Below are 24,669 nucleotides of genomic sequence, written 5' to 3' on the forward strand. Positions count from 1 at the left end.
TACCAATATTCTGCTTAAACTAATCATTTGCTTCAAGCTAACACTACAAAAACACTATAAATAGGATCTCAGACTTTGATTTACCACCCATATTTGTCTATCCATTTGGTGATGGTAAGTTGAACTAAATTTGAGCATGATATCAATGATTTAAAGAGCTTTGAAGGCAAGTAGTTATTAATCTTATTAATTATGATTACATTATTTTGAGGTTAAAAGTATAGGCTTATTTGAGTTTTTTATTATGATATTATATTTTTATTCTTACAATTGATCATGTAAAAAGACAATTAATAAATTATTAATATTACCTTGGAATATAATAATTCTGTTTTGACAAAATATCGGTTTGCGTCAAAATATATTTTCATGTGTTATTTTATAATAAATGAAATGATTCTTTGACATTTGATAAATTTTGTTTCGTAATAATTTATGTCGTTATATGTTGAGTTTTGATATGACTTTATTTTTTACATAGTTTGAGTTAATTCAAATCAGGTCATATCAACCTGCAAATATTTGGGTTCGGTTTAAGATTGAAAAATTTTAACATGATTCTGTTTCGGATCGGGTTAGGCTATAGGTTTTCAATCCAAAATATGAATTGACAAAATACGAACACAATCTAATAATACAAATTGTTAAGTCTATATTTATCGAAGTTGGATCCTCGTGTAACTCCATATTTTTCCCTTGCTATCTAAATTTTACAATTTATGTCCTCCCATCGACTTTGAGTTCTCCCAGTTCGTGCAACCAAACCACCCTCATTATCGCATCCAAACCACCTAACTCCAAGGAAAAGAAGACTTCTTGAGGCTTTGCTTGGAACTCAATATTAGATAGATCGAAAATTCCCCCTTGGTTGATTGACACGAGTGGTGAACTTGGGCATATGTGTTTAGGTTTAAATAATTAATGGTCTAGTGAATTAGTAATATTTACTTGAATTGCCTGGATTGAAGAATTGCAAGCTTTCTTCATTTATGCTACCTACTTCAAATAGGTTTTGACTCATTGGAAAAGTTCCCTTGGGTTGGGTTTCCCCTTCAGGTCATGGCACAATTCCTCTATTCAATTTTTTAGGCTAGGTCAAGGGGTTGGTCCAAGTTGGATGAGTCAAGCATTTGAAGCTCTGCCCATATCTCCTTTTTCAAGCCGTTAAGAAACACCCCATTAGCAACTGGTCAGAGATATCAATCAACGTCACTAACAAAACCTCAAATCGGCAACGATGATGTCCCTCTGTCAAAGTGCCATGAATTTCTGGTGAGAAGATCTGCCTTGTCAAGGTATGAATTTCTCAATGGAACACAGGTAGCTCCAACTGTCAAACACTTGTATCTCACCAAGTTTCCTCCTGAGCCAAGATGCTTTCTGTCCAATTCACCCCCTGTTATGTTGTCGCATCAATATTAATATTCTCTATAGCTGGTCTAGGAGAATCTTGCCCCATCCTGGTTGTTGCCCCTGTGTTTCTTGCTCCACTGACAATGAAGATTTTCCTCTCATGACTCTTCCCAGGTCTTTCGTCTAAGCTGACAAATTCTACATGTCTCCTAGACACTCTTGCAAGCCCTGCAACTTCACCATTATCACAAAGAAGCGAACATTTTTTATGGGATAATTCATTAACTTCCCTTTTTATCTCACACACCCTTTTTGTTTAATTCATGTTTGCCTCCATTCTTGTTTCAACCATTTCCAAAAGAAAGCTCTGATACCACTTCAGCACCTAGCCAATTCACACACACAACTAACACAAACACATCCAAATGCAGTTTTCCAGAAATTGCAAAAGATTAAGACAAAAATTGGAATAACTCCCTGTTGTATTCACAGAAGACTCAAACTATTTACATCAATTCTCTCCTACAACTAGTATAAAGCAAAACAACAAGAAATCAAAAATAGATAATCGACAATTTGAAGAATCTGAGACCTCCCTTCGCCAGTGGTAGCCCAAACCATTTCCATAATCTATCTTATTGCCTTTTCTCTCTCCCATTGTCCCCCTATTATTCCACCCTTCTAACTAATTTCTTAAGCCTCCATTCTAAGCAAACCCCGTGGCTTTTCCCCATCATTTTGAATGAATTCTCTACAATCTCAACCAACCCCAAAATTGATCAATTTTATTTTGACTTTTCTTTAAATTCTTCTTTTTACTGATTATAATTAACAATTTATGCACATAACAAATAATAACAAAACTCATTTCTTATACAACCTTGCCAAATACTAAAGGAAAGGCTACAACATTACTTTGTCAAAGATGTTAAAGCTGTAAAGATACAAACGGAAACATTAAAATGCATGGTGGCTAGCAAGAAAAAACAGTAAATGGGTATCACAGTAGCTAACTACATCAAATGTACTGCCAAAACTATATTTACAGGGCATATATCATACTACACAATAAAATTACATCACGGTTTCTTTCTTATAATTAGGAAAATATATCCTGCATTGTTAGGACCTTGCTGTCCTGCGGATTTCACGTTTTGTTTTGGTTGCTTTCATCTTCTGCAAAATTGTTTTAAATTCACATGCTATATCAGTTTTCCAGGAGACAGCAGAACAATGTTATTCCAAGATAATAGCGAGTATATTATAGTACTCTTTTGTGCATATGAAAATTTACAAGCATTACACTGACACGAGATATGAAATGGCAAAAAGAAAAGGAGCTAGACGAGACCTTGCTTCAAACCACTCAACATAATACAAACTTCACATAATTGTAACCTTTAATATATTCCATAATTAATCTAAGATACAGCAAGTTCGAACATGAATGCATCAGTAATATAAAAGATCAGAATATACTGTAATTTGACATATTAGATAAACATAGCAGTATAACAAATCATAGAATACTAAATCTATAAAAATGGATTCATCCAAATACACTTTTCCACAAAACCTAACCAGCCTTTTCTCTCTTATTTCAATCAATCATACCATACAAACTACTAGGATCTTACTTCTCTAGCTTCCCAATTTTGGTACAACTCATGATGTATCAGTATCATTATATGATTGAGTGATTTTAAATCAAACATAAGACAATATGCAATTACATAGAGACACATCATCATTGGAATTCAAATTAGTTACCTATAACATCACATAAGGAAAAAGAAGAAAAAGACTTCAACAAGAAATTAAGAGAACATATGTTGTAACTGAACCAGCCAAGTAGTTGAAAGATCTTTAAATTTTCAGCATCCAATACATAACATACTTCAATTGTTGTTGCTTGTAACTTCCCATGATTATTCACTTCAACGCTCTCTCACTCATTTTGGTGTGTCTAACTTCCATGCTTTAAACATAATTTTACTTTAGTGGAAACTATCTTAAAACTCACCTCCAATAAAATCCTCTAGGAAGAAAATTTTCAACAGAAATGGTACTGCTACAGTATCCTAGCTATTGAAATCAAACATTCTTATCTCGCTAGTCATACATGTCAATAACAAAACCCCACATACAATTATGGTTAATTTTTAAAAGAAGAAAAAAAAAAAAAAAAGAATACAAACCTTTGAAATCACTCAGAGGAATCGTGATACTCCATATCCTCCTCCGGCACCGGATGCAACTCCGCCACCGCAGAATCCTCCCCAACTCCATTATCTCGAGTTTTGCTTTCTTCAGGATACCTGACAACAACAACAGGACAAACACAATGATGTACACAATAATCGCTCACACTCCCTAACCTCCCCACACTGCTCCTCCTCCCGGCCCCACCAATTCCTCTACTGCCCATGATCATCGCGCTTAACCCTAATCTCTCCACCTCCAAACATAATCTCTCCTTCAGGTCGTGGTCCTTCACTATGTGTATCTTGTACGGTATCCTCGCCTCTTCTAACGGCCCCGCTATGTTCTTCGCCGTCGAGTCCGTTAAGTCGTTTTCATCGTTGGCCTCTTGTTGGCTGTTGTCGCTGTTTCTCGGAACATATTGGTGATTAAGGAATCCCCAATCTGCGCCGTAGAGGACGGAGGTCTGTTGGACATGAAGGAGGACAACAGCGTCGCCCGGCCGGAGGTAATTTTCAACCGCCCATCGGACGGCGTAGGCGCTCTCGTCGCTTAGGTCGACTGCTATTGCAATCTTGCGTTGAGCGCCGGCAGTTGGGGTCGTTATGAGAGACGAAGAGGAGGAGTGTTTGGCTATGATTTTTGGCAGAACCGGACGGTCGGGTTCCGACTGATTAATTAGGTGGTTGTCCTGCGAGCTCATAGTTGACTGGTTTGAGTTCTGGAAGAGACAAAACAATCTATTCTACAGAGAAGGAGCGAAGAGGAATTAAATTTATAGGAAGATGGGAGTTTCAGTTTCACATCGTACGTTAGAGATTAGGACACGTGTTAGGTGATATATTATTATGTCATTGTCACGGTTTCGTGTATGGATAGTTGTACTATATAAATTCATTTATTTATGTCATCTAGAGTACACCGACGACAACTGCAACAGCTTTGGTTTGTCTTGGTGCACTTGGATTGCCAGCCTTAGTGAAACTGACCAACAGTGAGAGCAAAGGAAGTGAAAATATCAATCTTAAGCTGGAGATAGCTGTAGGTTGTAATGGTCTTTCGTTCACATTTGGAGCACTTTTCCGGTTTTTATCGTTTCTGCCTGTGAATGTTTTTTCTGTTGGTGCACTGGTCACTCGCCTATATGGAGATAGGGATTATTACGAATCAAATTGAATTTAAATATCTTTTTTTATAAGTTTAGTTTAGATAAAAAATAATTTAATTTAAGTTTAATTCAAATTCATTGAATCAAAATTAAAGCTGACTAAAGTTTAAATCAAGTTTGATTCGAATTTATAACTCAAATCAATAGTTTAAATTCATAATTTGATTTGATTCAGATTCATAGTTCAAATTTATAGTTTAGATTTGTAGCTTAAGTTCATGACTTATTGATAAAATAACATCATTTTATCTGAAATAATATACAAAATCCCCTATTCGAACCAAACTAAATCGTAAATTCAAATTATCAATTTAAACTATGAATTTGAACTGATTCGAATCATAAATTCAATCAGAATTGTGACATAATTTAAACTATCAATTCAAGTTATAAATTTAAATCAAATATCTTCAAACTTAAATTTATCTTAATTTAAAATATAAAATAAAATTTTCAATTTGGATTCAGTTGAAATTCAAATTGAATCAACATTCAAAATTAAACTCACTCTGATCATATCCCGCATTTGATGGAGGGTCCGATGCAGCCAGCTGTGCGATCCTAGTCCTTGCCAAAGAGACGTAGAAAGAGACTTCCTATCTACCTTACCAAAGAGACGTAGAAAGAGATTTCGAAGCCGGTAAAGTAAAACCAGACTCTGTCATTGGCCCATCTTGCCAAAGAAATTTTAAAATAGAATAAGAGATGATTATCAACTATCGCAAATCTGGATCAACAACCAACTACCTACAAGTCCAAAAGTAAACTTTATCCTAATTGAAAGCCTAAACAAGGACCCTAGTGTCTTCTCTCTTCTCTTAACGCTATTGTGTGCAGTCTCCCACATATTCAAACACGTAAACATCACACAAACACAAAAACCTAGAAATTTTGGACACGAAACCACGTTGCGAATGGCTTGCAAGAGGATATTATGAGATGGTATTCGTTCAAAAACAGGGAGATTTCTGTAAGGTCTTGTGCAAAAAAACTAATGGAATCTTTGGAAAAGTGCAGAAGCTCAAGTGTTTGTTTTGGTAATCAAGAAGTTTTGTGAATGATTTAGAGTTTTACAGAGAATAGTTTTTCAAATTCTTGATAATAATTAGGGTAACGAAGAAGCTAGTGCTTGGGCTTGAAGCCTTTTAATATATAGTTTGGGATTGAGGAGGAAGCTATCTCAATCACTCAAGTCAAGTCCATGGCATGCATCGATGATCCAATGAAGTAGATGAAATGTGTCCAAGAAGAAATCATCACGAGTTAAACCACCATGCTATGCTTTACAGTGCACACATTCAATGCATCAATTGTAAAATGGAGACGTAGTATTTATGATATGCTTTGAAGTAAAAATCATAATTATCTATGTGTTGTTTATTCGTATAAAAAGGTGAAGAGTTTATGAAGTTTTATTCACTCTTAAAAAATGAGAGACAATTATTGTACGATTAAACTTTTCATTTGTCGAACTCACAAAAGTGATAGAAAAAAGTAACTAATCATAGGATTTGCATGCAACAAATAGTCACGTCATTTATACACAAGTTTATTATCTAATGCGGCCAAAATACCTTTCTTTCTAGGGAGTGGGGAAAAACCACCACAATTACAATTGTTCCTCATGATATTCTTAACATGCCTTTTTTCATCCCTTACTATTACAGGATATAGATCATTTCCTATCAAATTGGGGAACACAATCATCCACTTTCCATAATACATGATTTGTCTAGATTCATGAAACTAAGGTTCTAGTATTCAAATATGTAATTACACAAGTGACATGTCCGCTTGTCGAATAAATTAAGGATTACATAGAGGCTTGGGGATTAAAAATTTTACATACACATTATTATTGTAATAAAACATTAATAACATAACAGTGAATGTAGACTTTCGAGCAGCAAATCAAACCACCTTCAAATTGTTATCATGTTCATCATAATTTTATTATCCTTGATTGCTTGCACTAAATTGCATCTCAATTTTGTGTACTTCTCGTTGGTGCGATTTTTAGTATCAATAATTTGACACTAATCTTTGAAACAAAAACTTGCTTTAGTAATTGAAGGACAACTGATAACACCTAATGAACTTATGCTACTGAAAGATCAAATTGGAGGTTTAACTAATGTTATCACCACCCTAATGCAATGACTAGATTATGTTGTCCTAGAGCAACATCAAGGACTTTAATCCCCTCCTAATCAAGAATTGTTATGACTTATGAGGTCATGGAAACCTCTCACATAGCCACTCGATGTGTCCAGCAACAAAGGCAATGACAAAGTGCCCTCAATCGATGGTTTTAGAACTAGACTGAACATCGATCCGATGGCATAGGTGGTCTGATCAAATTAGTGATCGATACTTTGACTAATGATTGAACCAACTAACTATTTAAAATATTATTCAAAATACTTTTATATAATTTATTATTAAATATATAATTTAAATTATTTTAATATGAAGATAAACTTAACTTGATGGTATGTATACTTAAAATTGATAGATAAGGTATTGAGTTTAAATTCAAAAAATTAATTTTAAACAAATTAATTTTTTATGATGATTGGCCCAAACCTAATTTTTACTTTGTCCAACGATTTGAATCTCCCTATTCAATTCGATCTAATTTAATCTAACTAAAAAAAGTAGTTTTCAAGCAAACTAAAACCATTTTTGTTAGCTAGTGATGATATAACCAATTGAATTTGTCGATCCAATCTAAATTTTAAAACCAAACCCCCAGTTTGAGGACTGAATACCCTTTTTGATGTACAAAAGATACTTATACAATAGACATGACATCTTCTATTAAGGCATTAATATACAACATGTAGAACCTTACTCACATAACGATGGTGTTGGCCTAAGGCATGCAATCTCTAACTCATGTTATGATGTGCCCAATTAATGACATGAATGACATAAACTATGTTTGAGTAGTGTCAACTCCCAATGTAAAGAATACAACTCACGTTATGGTGGCATGAGCTTAATGACATACAAACCATAACTATGTCATGATGACATCAATCAATGGCATATAGAACATAACTCATGCCATGTGAACCCACAACATGCAAATAAAAACTCATGCCATGAAGACATTGGTCCCAACATGTAAAAAATAACTCATGTTACTAGGATACCATATTACTCATTGCCAATCCACGATGGTTTGAGGATCATCTTTGATAGGTTAGGTAACTCCAATTATTGTTTCCAAAAACCTAATCTACATGATCACTTCAATGGCCAATGAGTCTTTTTAGAGAAGGTGGTTAAAAAAAAAAACTTAGTGGACATCCTTCTACAAAGGCTCAAGCAAGCCTTCAACATTCTAATAACCTAGGAGAATGAGCTAGAAATTAGAGTTAAAGAATCCACTTACTTTAAAATTCACTACAACAAATATTCAATTTAGTGGCAAAGCATTTTACTTTTTTAGGATGATGTTTTTGACATTTAAGGACTTTTTTACTTTTATGGATGAATTTTTGACTTTTTGAAATGAAAAATTTTTGTCATATGTTATGAAATTTGTTGTAGTGATTGTACACCATGCATCACTATCAAACAACTTTAATGCACCATCAATCAATACATTTGATGTAGCTAACGGTCCACAAGATCACTTAGACATCTATAACAGCATCATGAGACTCTACAAAGTTTTTGAGATGGCCAAATGTCACTACTTAGCGGTCACCCTAATTGGAGAACCAATAAATGGTTTAAAAGACTACCAACTAGTTCCATAACCTTTTGGAAAAGCAATCCAAACAATTTCTTAAATAGTTCCAAGCAACTAAATGGTTTCCCATGCTAATAAGTCATCTGGGAGATATGCATCAAAAAAAGGACAAAAATTTAAAGTTCTATTTAAAGTTCTTTAATGTAGAATTTTCTAAAATAGCCTACCTCATCAAGGAGTCAACTTGAGCAATAATTATGGGTGAAGTATCCCCCACACAAGTTTTAAAAGGGACTTCAAGATAAGGAATGCAGATCCTTAGCCTCCTTCTACAAAATGTCTAGGAGACATTTCCATATAGAGAACTTTATAAATGCCTAGATTCATGCTAGTTTAAAGGCTTCAACCAATGTCCCTTTAAAAAATGAGAACAAATTAGAGGGAAAGAGAAACAATAATGAAGTAGAATAGGAATCCTTTAAGAGGTAGTATAGAGAAGAACTGCAAAAGAATCATGCTTTGTTTTGCTATAATGATCACACCTTCTAGTAGTTCCAATTGATAACATTTATGCAATGCTTGAAGACATAACAATTATTATACAATACAACTTTGAAGGGAGACTGCATCAAGCAGGATCTTAAGAAGTTTTATGATTATCATGAAATTAGGCACAACACAAATCAATGTCAGGGAATTCATATAAGTCGCTTCCTACTAGGAAGCATATCCACAACAACTAAGGGAAAGAAAAGCTCTATAAAGAGGTAAATGTAATGAGGGCCATCTTCGGAAGGTTGCACATTGGAAGCACATCTAAGTATTGTAACACTCATAGGTAAGTTTCAAGGGTAATATAGTCTTTTTATATGTATTTTTTGTTTAAGTATTTAAGTTGAGTTTTTAAATTGATTAACAATTGTTCATGAATGGTATATGTTTGTTCATCTAATGTCATATTAGACAAGTTGATAATATGTTACAAATGAAAATTTATAATGATGCACAACCGTGCATGGAATGGTGTATACCCTATGTATTCGGTTTCAGATATAATTTTTATATAAGGCATGTTATCCTTATTTGTAGGATCATTATCCCATAACATTTCATTCATCCTTATCTAAATTATTGAGAGAATAGTGACAATTTCTAGTGCTTGAGGTGCTTTCCTAGGTGATGAAACAAAAAAGAAAGTTACTGTATTGAACTTTGTTTCTTGGAAGAACAAGTAGAGAGAACTGATTTTGATTTTTCGAATTGAATTTTTATGATATTACAGGTATCATGATGGTAATAGTGTACCACCATTCTCTTATGATAGTTAGAGGATATTTTATATGTGTTAATAAGATTATACTATCATATGGTTTTGTTGAAGTTTTGCATGAAAAAGTTTGATTTATGATAAGCTTCGTGATAGGAACTCTGATGTACATACGAACATAAGTTAGAGTTATGCATATGTTACATAGTAGATTTGTGGTAACTACATATGTTAATATTGCCTTGGTGTGGTAAATAATGTATATTACATAATGGGATTATATGGTTCTTGATATGTAATTGATGGGAATTGCATTTTGTTTATGAGAATATATTATAGAGACCATACAAAACGATTAGATTATGACTTATATGTAGCACTTAGTAGAATAAGCTATCATAACATTATAGACGTGTATGCACAACTGTACCAAGAATAGGCTTGGTTGTGACTTACATAAAAATTCATGAATTTTATGTCACCTATAGTCATGCATGAAACCATGCATACCTGTATGCATGATCGATAAAATTACCAATGATCAGTAGATACTTGTATAAATGGCATGTATGACTATCAATTACACATGGGATATGTGTAACATCCTTCCCCAAAAGTACTTCCCATCGAAGGAGAAATATTACGAATTAATATCCGGAACATTTATTTATTTTAAAAACTACTTTGAACTCAACTCATTATTGAAAATATTTAGAAATTATTCTAAGAAAACTGAAAATTTGGAAGCGAATAAAAGATATATATAACTCATATGAAAACTCATCTAAAAGTATCTGAAAATATGGAGTAATCATATACAACTGTACAATCATCTCAAAAAGATCAAAAGTCAACAAGAACATGTGATTGTATGCATGTAATATAAACCAGAGATAACCTACTCCAACCAGATCTATCTTCATTGACCTGACCCTACCTCACAGCTACCACGATCACTTGTACCTGCAATCATTAAAAAAAAAGAAGTGAGAGATAAAAACACTCAGTAAGGGGAAAAAATTAAGTAAACCATCTCCTTTCTTGTTCCAACCCACTTTTGGGACTCAATCTTACATCATAACCTCCACAAGAAATCGAGGAGATAATCTAGTTCATTCTTTGCTATTTGGGTCATACTTTGTCTCATATGGTGTCTATTTGATACTTTTTGGAAGTTGTCTATAGGGATTTGATACTTTTCTAAGCTCGAGCTCTCTTCTTTTCTCTTACTTGTGACTTACATAAAAATTCATGAATTTTATGTCACCTATAGTCATGCATGAAACCATGCATACCTGTATGCATGATCGATAAAATTACCAATGATCAGTAGATACTTGTATAAATGGCATGTATGACTATCAATTACACATGGGATATGTGTAACATCCTTCCCCAAAAGTACTTCCCATCGAAGGAGAAATATTACGAATTAATATCCGGAACATTTATTTATTTTAAAAACTACTTTGAACTCAACTCATTATTGAAAATATTTAGAAATTATTCTAAGAAAACTGAAAATTTGGAAGCGAATAAAAGATATATATAACTCATATGAAAACTCATCTAAAAGTATCTGAAAATATGGAGTAATCATATACAACTGTACAATCATCTCAAAAAGATCAAAAGTCAACAAGAACATGTGATTGTATGCATGTAATATAAACCAGAGATAACCTACTCCAACCAGATCTATCTTCATTGACCTGACCCTACCTCACAGCTACCACGATCACTTGTACCTGCAATCATTAAAAAAAAAGAAGTGAGAGATAAAAACACTCAGTAAGGGGAAAAAATTAAGTAAACCATCTCCTTTCTTGTTCCAACCCACTTTTGGGACTCAATCTTACATCATAACCTCCACAAGAAATCGAGGAGATAATCTAGTTCATTCTTTGCTATTTGGGTCATACTTTGTCTCATATGGTGTCTATTTGATACTTTTTGGAAGTTGTCTATAAGGATTTGATACTTTTCTAAGCTCGAGCTCTCTTCTTTTCTCTTACTACACCATTTTTGGATCTAAATTGAGCTATACTACGAGTATGTTGTACTACGAGCGGACCCTACTGGGGGTTTATGTCCTACTACAGACATGTCCCACTACAGACATGGCCTACTATAGGCAATGTAGTGTAAAGTGCCCCATCATAGTTCATTGCATGTATGTGTGCATTATATCTTACTAATATTGCTTCTATCTAAAACTATCCATAATTTACCAGACCATACTCTTGGGACGACCCTTGAATCTTGAGCCCCAAATTCCTTTTTTTTCTTTTTTTCTCTCCTTTCTTTCTTTTATTTCTTTCTTCCTTTCCTTTTTCTCCTCCTTCTCTTTCTTTCTTTCTTTCTTTCCAAAAACTGTGAAATATTGTTCACGGGAATATTCAATTGGTAGGATAGTCTTTTTATTCATATAATTTAATAGCCCAAACGGTCTCTAATTCATATAAGATATATATCGTTGGAAAGAGGATTCAAAGAGCTTTCCAACAAGCTATAATAGCACTCATGATTCATCAGATAAGGCATTCAAAACATGAGATGAAGTCAGTGGCAAAAACCTATATTTCCTATTTATTTGGGTAAAACAATCTTTTTGGTTCATACAATATTTAACAGTCCAAACGATCTCTAATTCATACAAGCTATATATCATTGAAAAGAAGATTCAAAGAGATTTTCAACAAGTTATAATAGCACTCATGATTCATCAGATAAGGCAGCCAAAACGTGGGATGAAGTCAGTGGCATAAAACTGTCTTCACTATTTATTTGGTAAGATAGTTTTTTTGTTCATGTAATTTAATAGTTCAAACGATCTCTAATTCGTACAAGCTATATATCATTAGAAAGAGGATTCAAAGAGCTTTCCAAAAAACTATAATAGCACTCATGATTCATTAGATAAGACAGTTAAAACGTGAAACGAATTCAGTGACAAAACTATAAATATTATAAAACTCTCTGTTATGAACAAAATTTCACATATAGATACCCCAAATGGCAAAACAACATTTCTCAACTTCAACATCATTTATAATATAAAGCCAAGGAACCAAAAACATAAAACATGAGACATATTAAGGATAATACCCCTTACCTTATTTCAAGTCATTCTTTGCTAAATTAGCTCTCTCCTTTTTGTCTTCCTTCTTTGATCTCCAAACCCACCTTAAATCAATACCAAAACACACTAATATCTTTATATAACATGCATCCAATATATATAAACATAGGAAAAGAGAAAAAGAAAGAGAAAAAGAAAGAGATCTTTTGGTTACCAAAACTCCAAAAGTGTTTCCTCTTCTCTTTTTTTCTTACTTTTCTTTCAAACCCTTCAAATCATCCACTTTCCTTCTAAAAACAAAGAAAAAAAGCATGAAGAAGGCTGTTTTTTCTGGAAGAGACGGAGAAGATGATGGAAAAACGTAGAAGTTGCTTTTTTTTTTACTTTTCTCTCTCTCTCTCTCTCTCTCTCTCTATATATATATATATATATATATATATATATATATATATATCTTCGTTTCTCTTTTGTAATTGTTTTGTATATAACACACACACATACATTTCAACAAATACATTTAAAACTGTAAATGTCTCAAAATAGGACCAAAAGACATAAATGCCCCTAAAATGTACCTGAGAGTATTACAATATGTTGCAATGGATGACCTTACGTAAGGGGTGTACGATTGTTCACAATATAAAAAGATTATTATACCCCCGAAATCTAAGTATGATTGTGAAAAGCAAAACATACCATTCATGACATGAGATGTACAATTGTCTATATGATATGCATGTCGGTTGATAGATTCATGGTTAAAAGAACTCGTGCACAAAGAATTTATGCATGACACAAGCATGTACATTAGGGTTGTTCAAAATTATTCGAAAATCAAATCAAATTGGTATTTGAATTGTAAACCGATCTAAAAAATAGGATAATCATTAAACTAATTCGTTATTGGAATGACATATTATAAAAACCAAATTTTTGGCTCGATTTTTAGTTTACCAAACTCTGAAAACCGATCACCTAAACCAAACCTTAAATAAATAATAAAAAATTATTTTATATTAACATTTGTTACATCACAACACAAAAGTCAATTAATAATAATGGAAAAACATAAAAGTCAACAAATATTAGCAGAAAAGCATGATCTAAGTCAACAAATATTAAAGGAAAAGTCTGATGTTGTGGGTGGCATTAAAGGATGTAAACCAGTTGCCATGTGGCTTTCTCCATTCAACGTCATTTCCTATTCTCTTTGTCATGTCCACTTGCCTTAATTCGTTTTCAAAACTAAAATTTATTGCTTCTTGCACCTTTTGCATCTTCTGACCCTCCCGACGATGGCTCTTGTCTCATCCAAGTGTGGTTTTCTTGTTTCTTCGGTTTGGCTCAGTATACTAGTTTGATTACTTAGCTTTATACAAAGTCAAAGTTAACTTACTTTTTGCCAATAGAGGTGTACACTCACTTGATAAGTTAACAAATATTTATGTAGTAGAGATTGTATGTCTCTATAGTGCTCTAGTATCCATAGTATCAAACAGAGATCCTAAATTTATTTCTCGATTTTTGCCTAGTTTACAAAATGCTTTGGGTACAAAGTTAAAATTTAGCACAACATTTCACCCTTAAATGGATGGTTAGTCAGAAATAACCATTCAAACATTAGAAAATATGTTAAAAGCTTGTGTGATGAAGTTCAAGGAAAGGTAGGATAATTATTTGCTTTTAGCAAAATTTTATACCTGTTGACTTTATTAATTGGCCTAAAGTTCGGATCTCAACTTATCTATAATGTGATATTATCTGATATCTTGAATATGTGTGTGGGATTCATTGAACGGATTTGGAATAGATTACTAGGTTTCAATCTTTTTCTCGTTACATGCCATTAACATTGTCGATCAACATGCTTAATCTCCTATCTCTTTGTGTTTGACTTGGACACTCTATACTGAAATCTTTTCTCCAATGCAAATTGAGTCATTGCATCTATCAAATGTTTTATTATCATTAAATATGTCACTATTTCTTACAACATTCTCTTCTCGTATCGATCCTACACCACTTGATGTTGTTATTAATGTTGAAGGCTATAGAGGAAGATCAGGTAGCCACTTAAATAGATCAATGGGGACAATATTAAAAAATGCTCCAACATAATTCCTATCACCCTAAAGAGGATTTGCAAGTTGGAGAGTACTTATATCATAGTTAATAGGTGATGTCTTCTCGAAGTCCGGCTCATCAAAAGGAACATTAACCATCTTGTTCTTATTAAAGTCATCTCAATTTGGAAACCTTTCTTTGTCTCCATGAACACATTCTTCAGTAGTATGCAATGCATCATTACGATAACCTTTCAAGTCTTCCCTATCAAATTATACATTCGAAGTTTTTGGACATATCAGTAAAACCCTCAACATCATTATCATTTTCAATTTTTATAGGGCAGTCCAAGTCGAGATGTTTTGGTTTCATGTATAGCTAAGTATTATTCTAGATTGGATCAATACAACACTTTTCCCTTAACAATTGGATAAATCCCTCAAGTGTTGTTTTGGATTGAATTTTAACCACTCTTTTATGACCTCTAACATATTTTGTTATGTTCTGATCACTTTGAATCTATTCTCCTTTATAATAAATAGGAACATAATTCGCCATTTTAATAATAAATCATACAATGACCAATATTAGTAAAAAAAACATTTATAAAAAAAATCTACATTAAATTGACCAATATAATCAACTTGATTTCATGAGTATAAATTCTACATGATTAATTAGATTAGAATTTTATTATTAATTTACTCCTAAAATGTAAAATATCATAATACCCTCATATTTAAATATCAATATCAATTTACACCTAACTTGACCAAATATCAACTCGACGTAAAAAAAGTTCCATGTACACCATATATATTGGCAAATTTAATTTAACCCCACATTGTTACTTATCCTTCCATCATGCATGGTAGAATATCAAAATGTCTCTTATATTTTAAAAAATTTTATTTAACAACCTCATACATTTTCTACTATTAAAATGCCCTCTGTATTTGACAACTTTCATTTAACACCCTCATACATTGTCTATTATCAAATACCCCTTATATTTTGAAAAAAATTAATTTAACACCCTCATTCATTGTCTAATGTCAAAATGCTCATATATTTTTTTAACATTTATTTTATGACACAATTCTATATAAGTATTTAAAATATACGAATTTGAATAAATAGATAAATTAAGTTTTGAGTAAAAATTTATATAAATATCTTATTATCATGAATCAATTTTTTTTATTCGAATTAAAAAACACGAAATTTTTTCCTTTTGATCAAATTTACAGTGTTATATATTGAGTGAAACTGAAAATCTAAATGATATGAAAAAGACATGAAAGGTGAGAGTTTATATAGAAGTCGTAAAAAGTATTTTTGGTATATCTTACAAATAGTTGGACATGTTTGTTTAAGTAGTTTGAATATTGAATTTTTCCATTTGAATCCTTCAAAATTGTGAATTGCTGATTTTGGCATATATATTTTGGGCAATTAGTTTAATATCACAAAAGTTGAAGGTACACTCTTATTCAATTTTAATAAACACTAAAAAATAATAGAAAAATAATTTCATCTTTTAACAGCTGTAGTACATCAAGTTAACAAATTTCACGATCAAATTATCAGATGAAATGACTGATTTTTTAATCATAAAATTACGTGAATGAGTTTTGCATATAATTTTATATATAAATAATAATATATTATTTTATAATTAAATATTAATTTATTTTTAATTTTAATATTTAATTATATAAAAATATATTATTATTTATATACAAAATTATATGAATATAATTACTCTTTTTTTATAATTTAATCTTTGATCGGAGAACGGTCTATCAACTTGTTTAATCTTAATTGGGCGGGAAACAGTTGGTTCTGACAACACGAAATAAAAAAGAAAAAAAAATTAAGGGAAAATAAAGAATTACGCCAAGCGACGTCGTAAGGAACCAGCTATATATTAAGACACATCCAGCTTTCCCAAAAATTTACAGTTTACCTCTGTAAAACCCAAAATTTTGTTGACCGAAATTCATAATTTTCCTCACTCCCTCCTTTCTCATTTCACAATACGTCACCGTTCAGCCGTGGACGATGGAGAAAGGCCTTATCTCCGTCGATCAGTGGACACAGGGAAGCCAGGCGTACTTCCTAACTCACCTGCACTCAGATCACACGAAGGGCCTAACATCGTCGTGGGCCAGAGGCCCACTCTTCTGCTCACGGCTCACCGCCAAGCTCTTCCCCTTAAAGTTCCCCGGGTTAAACCTTTCGTTGCTTCGCGTCCTCGATACTGGCTCGTGGCATTCAATTTCTCTGATCTCGCCATCTTCGAGAGAGAAAACGGTTGTCCAAGTTATGGCAATTGACGCTCACCATTGTCCTGGTCAGTTACTCTAATTAACCGCTTTGTTTGGCTGAATATTATCATTTTTTCTTAATCTGAACATTAATTATCGTATATATCTTTTGGAAGGTTCAATTATGTTGTTATTTCGTGGTGAGTTTGGGTGCCTGCTTTACACTGGTGATTTCCGCTGGGAAACAGACGGTGAGAGGGCCAAAATAGCAAGGAACACACTCCTCAAAGCTTTAAAAGATGATGCAGTCGACATTCTTTACTTGGATAACACATATTGCAATCCGAAATACGAGTTTCCTTGTCGAGAATTTGCTGCTCAGCAGGTGCGCTTTCACATTCTAGTGCAAGTCGGTTAGTGGCAAACAGTAACTATAATCATCATTAATATGCGCGTGTATGTTTTTACTTGGTAGCGAAAAGTTCTAGCAATATATAGGAAGTAAATTATTTAACAATTTTGCTTTGTTTTATTTTACTTTTCATTGTGTTTATCAAAGAGTAAAGCAATTTTGCATGTTATTGTGTGATCCATCTATGGAAATTTGGTGCTTTATTTAAGTTTCAAACTCGAGTTACTATCCATGGCGTAGTATCTCCTAATATACTGGTTGTTCGAGTAGGCATTCGCTTTAGGATTATACTGTGTTAAATGTTGTGGAATTTAACCTGAAGCAATAGTTATGTTTACTGATTCTTGGTGGTTGGATTCCTTGCTGAAATAGGTTGCTGATATAATTGCCTCCCATCCCAGCCATGACATCATAATTGGGATTGACACTTTGGGAAAAGAAGAACTTTTGCTTCACATTTCACGTCTGCTCAACATAAAGGTTTACTGATCCTTGTTATATTAATTACTTATATAATAATCAATTGATCATCATGATATTTTCTCCAGATAAAACCATTGACACATGCAGCAGCAACAGAGTGACATTTGATCTAACTTTGGAAATCATCTTCAGATAATTTATAACTTTGTTTCTCTCTGGTATACTTTTTTCTGATATATAACATTTGATCTATCTGAAAACTGGGTGGGTCACCAATCATTTGTCAGCTTCAATAGTTCAACATACTTATGAAGCTAACTGTCTTTGTTTGGTCATAATCGTTTAGTTTTCTTTATTTTAGCTTTCCTGTTGTCGCCCCTTCTGCATTGTTTATCCTTATTCAAACTATGACATTTATACTGCAAAAAATGCTAATTTCTACGGAAGCATTCGCATTTGTCTTTTCCATTTACATACAAGTAAGTAGGTGCCAATAACTTTTCTATGTATTTCTAAATCAGATGGTTACTCTTTATATTCTGTTTTATTCTTATGAAGATTTGGGTGTGGCCAGAACGCTTGCAAACCATGCAGCTACTTGGATTCCATGACATATTCACAACCAAAACTTCTCTTACTAGAGTACGAGCTGTTCCTCGTTACAGTTTTAGCATTGACACTTTAGAAGAATTGAATACAATACGCCCAACCATAGGAATTATGCCATCTGGTCTTCCATGGCTTGTTAAACCCCTTAAAGGAAATGACAAGCTTTTTGGTTCTCTTTTAACTTCTTACAACCGGAGCAAAAATGGTGCAAAAGGTGGAATTGAAACAGATAAGATGAATGACAATTTAGGAGTAGAAAGGTTTCACAAGTATGTATATACAGTTCCATATTCTGATCATTCATGCTTTATGGAGATACAGGAGTTTATAAAGCTTGTCCAGCCAGTGAAGGTAAGAGGAATTGTGTCTTCATCATCTTGTTATGTTGATCCTCTTTACTACTTTGGTCGGCTTTGCAAAGCAAACCCACCTTCAAGGGGGTTGCACAACAGTGAGGAAAGGAAATCATTAGGCAAAAGAGTTATAGCTGTTCAAACAAATTGTTATGTTCGAAGTGGCAATGCTACTGAGGCGGGAAGGAAAAGAGGGAGGACTTTGAAGGTCAATTTTCTAGGAGTTAATGCGAGCAAGACAAATGCCTTGAGGCGTATCCAAAGAGGTGCTAAGATTGTGCCAAGTGAGTGATTTGGTTTATTATTTTCATTTTTTAGTTTCAGATTAGTTGTAAGAGTTGTAAGAAACTGTAGTTCAGAATATAATTGTATTGTTTTAAAATTTATCTGGTGTTGAAGATCCAATGGATATATTCTTCTAATACAAACATCTGAAGCGTAGAAATATCTGGGTATTGTGTACTTATTAGAGGAAATCTTATATCATGAAGAAGTAAGAAGTATGTTGTGGCCAGATTAAGTGTAGAAAGAGAGTATTGTGCTATGGGTTTAGTCAATGATTTGAAAACTGAATCGGATTGGACTAGTCGGTTCAATTGGTTGAACAGAGAACCGGCTCCGAGTTCGATCCAATTAATATAAAAAACTAGTTTTGTTATTGACTTGGTCAAATCTGATTAAAAACTGGGTTTGACCGGATGAATCAGTCAAAAACGGGTTTGATTGGGTTTGACTTTTAAATTTTAATTATTTTTGAATAATTTGATTATTTTTTAGTTTTTATTGTTCTTTAGTTGAACCGGTCAAATTATAAACCAGTGTGACAACGGGTTCGATCATTGGTCTGGTTTTAAAAGCATTGGATTTAGTTACCTATGAACTTGTATGGTTGAAGTGGTTAATTCAAGAGTTGAAGTTTACAGATATATCACAAATGTCATTATTTTGTAACAACCAGAGTGCACTTCACATTTCTTCTAATCTAGTTTTTCATGAAAGGATAAAACATATAAAAATTTATTGTTATTTTATTTGTAAGAAGATTATGTCTGACAACATTATCACAAGTCATGTTAGTTCAAACGATCAACTTATTGACATCCTCACTAAATCTCTCCAAGATCTTCGAATTAATTATATTTGTAACAAACTTGACGTATATGCTTGAGCTTGATGGGAAGTGTTAAAATATCTATTGTAATATTATGTAAATAAAGAATACATCGTGTAAAATAGGAATATGTAGATATCTTTCCCAAATTTGATAAATGTAGTTAATAATTTTCTTAAATTAGTCAGATACACTTACCATGTAATGATGCATTTTATTTTGAATCAGAAATATCCTCCACTCATCTTTTTTCATAGAACTTTTTCTAATTTCCTCTTTCTGAAGCTCAATTGTTGAGTTACATGCATATGTGTGGTATCAAATATCAACTGACTAACTTCAGTACACACATTTGCTAAGATTAAATTGGAAAAAGAAAAGAGAGAGAATGAAAGGATTTTTACCTGTATTCATTTCATCATATTTCGGAGAAGCATTGAACAAGAGAATGTTTTGTCATATTTGAGAACTAGTGAGCAAGTTAGTAGTTTTAAATAGTCATGTTCCTGCACACATAAATTATATAAGCCAAGTGTGTGCAGATGTACTCCACGGAGAAAAAAAAAAAAAAAGCTTATAGGAAGAAAAATGAAATACCAATGAAAAAGCTTACCCCATTCAATTCCTTCCTTGCCATTTCCCCCATGGAAGCAATTCATTCAACCTGAGCACAAACAAACTCAAACTAAAGCCTAGTAGATATGAAAAGCATCAAACTACAAAGGATATAGAAAGAAAAGGAAATACTAATGAAAAAAGCTTTTCCCAAACTTGTTGAGGAACTAAAACATAGTCCTGTCCTTCCACCAAATTTCTTAGAAGCTCTAGAGCATCACCTTCAGGACCATTAATATTTTCTATTAAATCAGAATTATCAATGGGTCCAGGCCTCTCTGAAGAAACCACATCCAAACGTTAAGAATCAAACGATAGCTTATCAATCAATGGTTCATCGCCACCAACATGCCAGGTTGTTTCACACAAGTGTTGGATTGAACACAACAAACTCTACCTGACGATAAAAAAAATAATCATAATAAAAGGAAGTACAACTGTTAGCCCATTTGATTATTGAGAGATCCTTTTCATAGGCACTAAGCAATGAGGAACACTAAACTATAGAACTGAAATCTAACAAAATGGCTTACACCATTCAATTCCTTCCTTGTCATTTCCCCCAAAACATTTATGTGATCCAGAGCAAGAAGAGAGCCAAGTGCAGTCAAAAGTAGTGTCTTTATAACTGGAAAAGAAGCAATGGAAAATAGATCCGAAAGCCCCATTGTTTCTAATAATCAAATGTTGCAAATCTTCACCGCTCTTGCATATAGGGAAAAACATCTAACAGATTGTTCAAATCAACCATCAAGAAATGTCATCGCAAGTTTGATAACAGTTACCATACCGTAAATTCTAACATTATTCATGAAAACTTTTCTTGGTCTATGCACTCAACGAAATTGTATCCAGGCTCAGAGTAGAAAGCATATAGCTAGAATGCTTAGGTACTTTTTTAAACTTGCAAGTGGGATATGTACACACATTAATTGAGCAAAGTCAAATTGTATCCTATAGAAATGATACAACTTTGAAAAGAGATTTTATTAGTAAGAAATATATAAAAAGAAGAATGCAACCACGCAAAACAAATATAACTGTCACCTAAGAATCTGTTGGAATATGCAACATTGCTCTTTACTTCGTCTGCTGAGTCGCAAGAAAGAAAAGGCAATGCGAGGGTAAATAAGAAACAAAACAGAAGTCAGAGAAAAAAAAAGCAAGACGAAGAAGAATGTGAGAGGCACAAAGCGAGGAGGATGTAATTCATATTTTATAGGTTGCAAGTTAATTGAGTTTATTATTATACAAAAACACATACCAGGCATCCAAGCATATATGTTTTCCCTTCATGACAAGTGTGTAAGACTTTGTTCCACAAAAGCAGTAACTCACAATGAGCATCATCATCATAATGCGCTTAGACTTTGTTTTAAAAATGGAATTTTATCAAACACTTTGTGAGCATTCTCCCTCCCTCCCTCCCTCTCTCTTAGTCAAGTTATAATTTTGGTCATCTTCTCTCCTCACCGACAGTGTTACAAAGAAACTAAAATCTAAGTCTTTTCGTCGTGTCATCGGTGAGAGGAGAAGACAGTCGATGATGGTCGAAAATGGACAATGATTGAGAGAGAAGTCAGGAGGGAAGGAGAATACCGTCATCGCTGTTATCTTGGTTGTCAGTAACTCCTACAAAAACTGAGGGGGTAATATAAGTTTTTTAAAGTTTTTGTGGGTTTGATTTGTTAGTTTTTAAACCTGGGATTACAAATGTGATAAATTTTTAGTTTTTAAAATATTTTTATTAAATAATAATTTTATCCCTAATAACAATAGTGAAATTTAATAGATTGGTATGTATTTAGAGTTTCGATAGTTAATGAATAGAAAGTTGTGTTTGCACAAAACCTTGGTAGGAAATAGTCATTTGGCCAATTTAATTCTATTATTATAAAAATATATGGTTTCTGTCTGATGGATGCTGCTCAAACTTAGACATTTATGTTTGGTTTGGTTGTTGATTCTTTGCAAGAACTATATGAATTCCACATTCATGCACCACATTTAATGCTTTGTAAATTTAAAATATAATAAAGCCATTGAAGACAATGACAAAATTAGCTTCTTAGAATTTATAAAGCAACATTAAATACCACATTTAAGACTAAGCATGGTTTATTAATTATAAACACAATGACTAAGAGATTTTTTCCATGATTATTGATTAAGAATAATATTATCAAAATCAATGCACCTTGAGTGGGGTGTTGGAACCTCCACCAGTCCAGTCCAGTCCAGTCCAGTCCACCTTCACCGTGTTGAATAGGTGCCGAATTAGCCCTAAAAATAAATATATCAGTCAATCTCAAGAGACCCACCAACTTGAACGTTTCAAATTCAAACCAACTTCATTTTTTAACTTAGATTTGGAGAATTCATAGTTAGTTAGTGGCTAAATACATAGGTTTATGGCTATGACAAAAATCAGTTATCAAAAAGGAATATAAATATATTGCATCTAAATAAAATAGTCTAAATTTGAAATCTATTAATAATACATTAAAATTAAACTTTTGATTTAATTCATATAGTAAGTATGATTCAAGAGTTTATTTATTTAGTGTGATTAATTTAATCCTAAAAAAATAATCAAATGAATAATTAAATATGAATTGAACAGATAATATATAATTATAAACTAGAATAACGATAAATATGGAACAGGAAACGGAGGACGAAAAGTGTAAGACTCTCTCTCTCTCTCTATATATATTAAAATATATATTTATAATTAAAAAATATTGTTTACGGTTTAATTCGATTTAAAAACTCTATTAAAAAATAATTTTATTTAATTTTTTATCTTAACTAATTCATAATTAAATGTTTGAAATAGTTTGAAATTGTTTTGCTTATGAAAATGAGGTTACTTTGATTTGAATTCGATTTGTTCAATTTGAAGTAAAATAACTAGGATAAAATCCATGCTTAATTCGAAAAACTTTTCATAAGATTTTTTTATTAAATAGTTTAGTTAATACTCATAATAAATCAAAAATGGGTTTAGTTTGATTTGTATTCATCTTTAGTTTTTTATACACCTATAAGATAAATGATGGCAAGTTTGTAAGTAATTTTAGTGAGAAAATAAAAATTCCTCGTTAAAAGTATAAATTTGTTTAATTTAAACTAAAGTATATAAAAGAGGTTGTTAAAATTATAAAAATAATAATTATAATGATAAAATATTTATCTCTTTATTAATTTTTTTTAGTATTCAAAAGTAAATGTATAAATAAATAGAATAATATTATATATACATATTTTTGTACATAATTTAGATATATAAATGATTACTCATCACGTGATTGAGTATTATTTTATTTTTAATTTAAAATTATTTAACCACATCAGACATATTATAAATATATTTAAATTGTGTATAAAAAATATAAAAATATAATTTTATTGAAATAAATATTAAAATTAAATTAAATATATAATATGAATTTAGTTTATACGCAAAATTAGTTTATTTAAGAAATATCGTAAGTGCGACCATAACCATTAAGTCTCCACTTACACAGGGCCGATTGGTATTTATGGTGGCGAGTCAAAACTTAAAATTGGTCAGCCACCAACTGTACTGACTTGAGTGTTGTTCACTTGGAGAGTCCAAGTCCAAGTCCGAGTCCAAGTCCAAGTCCAAGTCAAAGCATCTAAATGTAGGTATGAGTTTATACAAATCAGTAACAATCAAATTTAAATGCATCAATACATATAAAAGAATCTATAAGAGTGTAATGAATGGTTTGTGAATGACAACAAACAAAAATCCAAGTCCCTTTGCCTTCATGTGCCATAACGCAGTAGGAACACCAAAATTGCTTCATCACTTTCTAACAGAACATCAGCCTAAGACAGGGTAAGAGAAAAAAACACCAGAACTCATATCCTTGCAGTAGTCAAGCAAACAATGGATATAGCAGTAGCAAACATAATAAAAAGAGATGTGCATGCAACATTATAAACGATAAACATGCTGACATGAAAATCAAATCAATCTTGAAATAAAAATTATTTCAGTACACACA

At 32.4% G+C, this 24,669-nt stretch overlaps 2 protein-coding genes across 2 annotated transcripts; one reads left to right on the forward strand and one right to left on the reverse strand.

The window, feature by feature from the left end:
* Positions 1-2,205: 2,205 nt before the first annotated feature.
* LOC123195478 (universal stress protein PHOS32-like) lies at positions 2,206-4,312 on the reverse strand. Its single transcript, XM_044609197.1, has 2 exons — positions 3,552-4,312; positions 2,206-2,529 (listed from the first exon to the last, which is right to left on the reverse strand). The coding sequence occupies exon 1, from the start codon at positions 4,256-4,258 to the stop codon at positions 3,560-3,562; it is 699 nt and encodes a 232-aa protein (XP_044465132.1). The 5' UTR covers positions 4,259-4,312; the 3' UTR covers positions 2,206-2,529; positions 3,552-3,559.
* Positions 4,313-16,805: 12,493 nt separating this feature from the next.
* Positions 16,806-19,292, forward strand: LOC123195866 (5' exonuclease Apollo-like). Its single transcript, XM_044609730.1, has 4 exons — positions 16,806-17,195; positions 17,286-17,494; positions 17,894-18,001; positions 18,503-19,292. Exons 1-4 carry the CDS (start codon positions 16,904-16,906, stop codon positions 19,196-19,198), a joined length of 1,305 nt encoding a protein of 434 aa, XP_044465665.1. The 5' UTR covers positions 16,806-16,903; the 3' UTR covers positions 19,199-19,292.
* Positions 19,293-24,669: the final 5,377 nt, after the last annotated feature.

This window comes from Mangifera indica, chromosome 14 (assembly GCF_011075055.1).
Source record: "Mangifera indica cultivar Alphonso chromosome 14, CATAS_Mindica_2.1, whole genome shotgun sequence".
In the NCBI taxonomy this organism is placed as follows: Eukaryota; Viridiplantae; Streptophyta; class Magnoliopsida; order Sapindales; family Anacardiaceae; genus Mangifera; species Mangifera indica.

Bases quoted from the DNA above. Each gene is read 5' to 3' on its own strand.
- LOC123195866 (XM_044609730.1), top strand. From the start codon at position 16,904: ATGGAGAAAGGCCTTATCTCCGTCGATCAGTGGACACAGGGAAGCCAG. The intron at 17,196-17,285 runs GTCAGTTACTCT...ATCTTTTGGAAG, and splicing joins TGACGCTCACCATTGTCCTG to GTTCAATTATGTTGTTATTT. The intron at 17,495-17,893 runs GTGCGCTTTCAC...TTGCTGAAATAG, and splicing joins GAGAATTTGCTGCTCAGCAG to GTTGCTGATATAATTGCCTC.
- LOC123195478 (XM_044609197.1), bottom strand. From the start codon at position 4,258: ATGAGCTCGCAGGACAACCACCTAATTAATCAGTCGGAACCCGACCGT.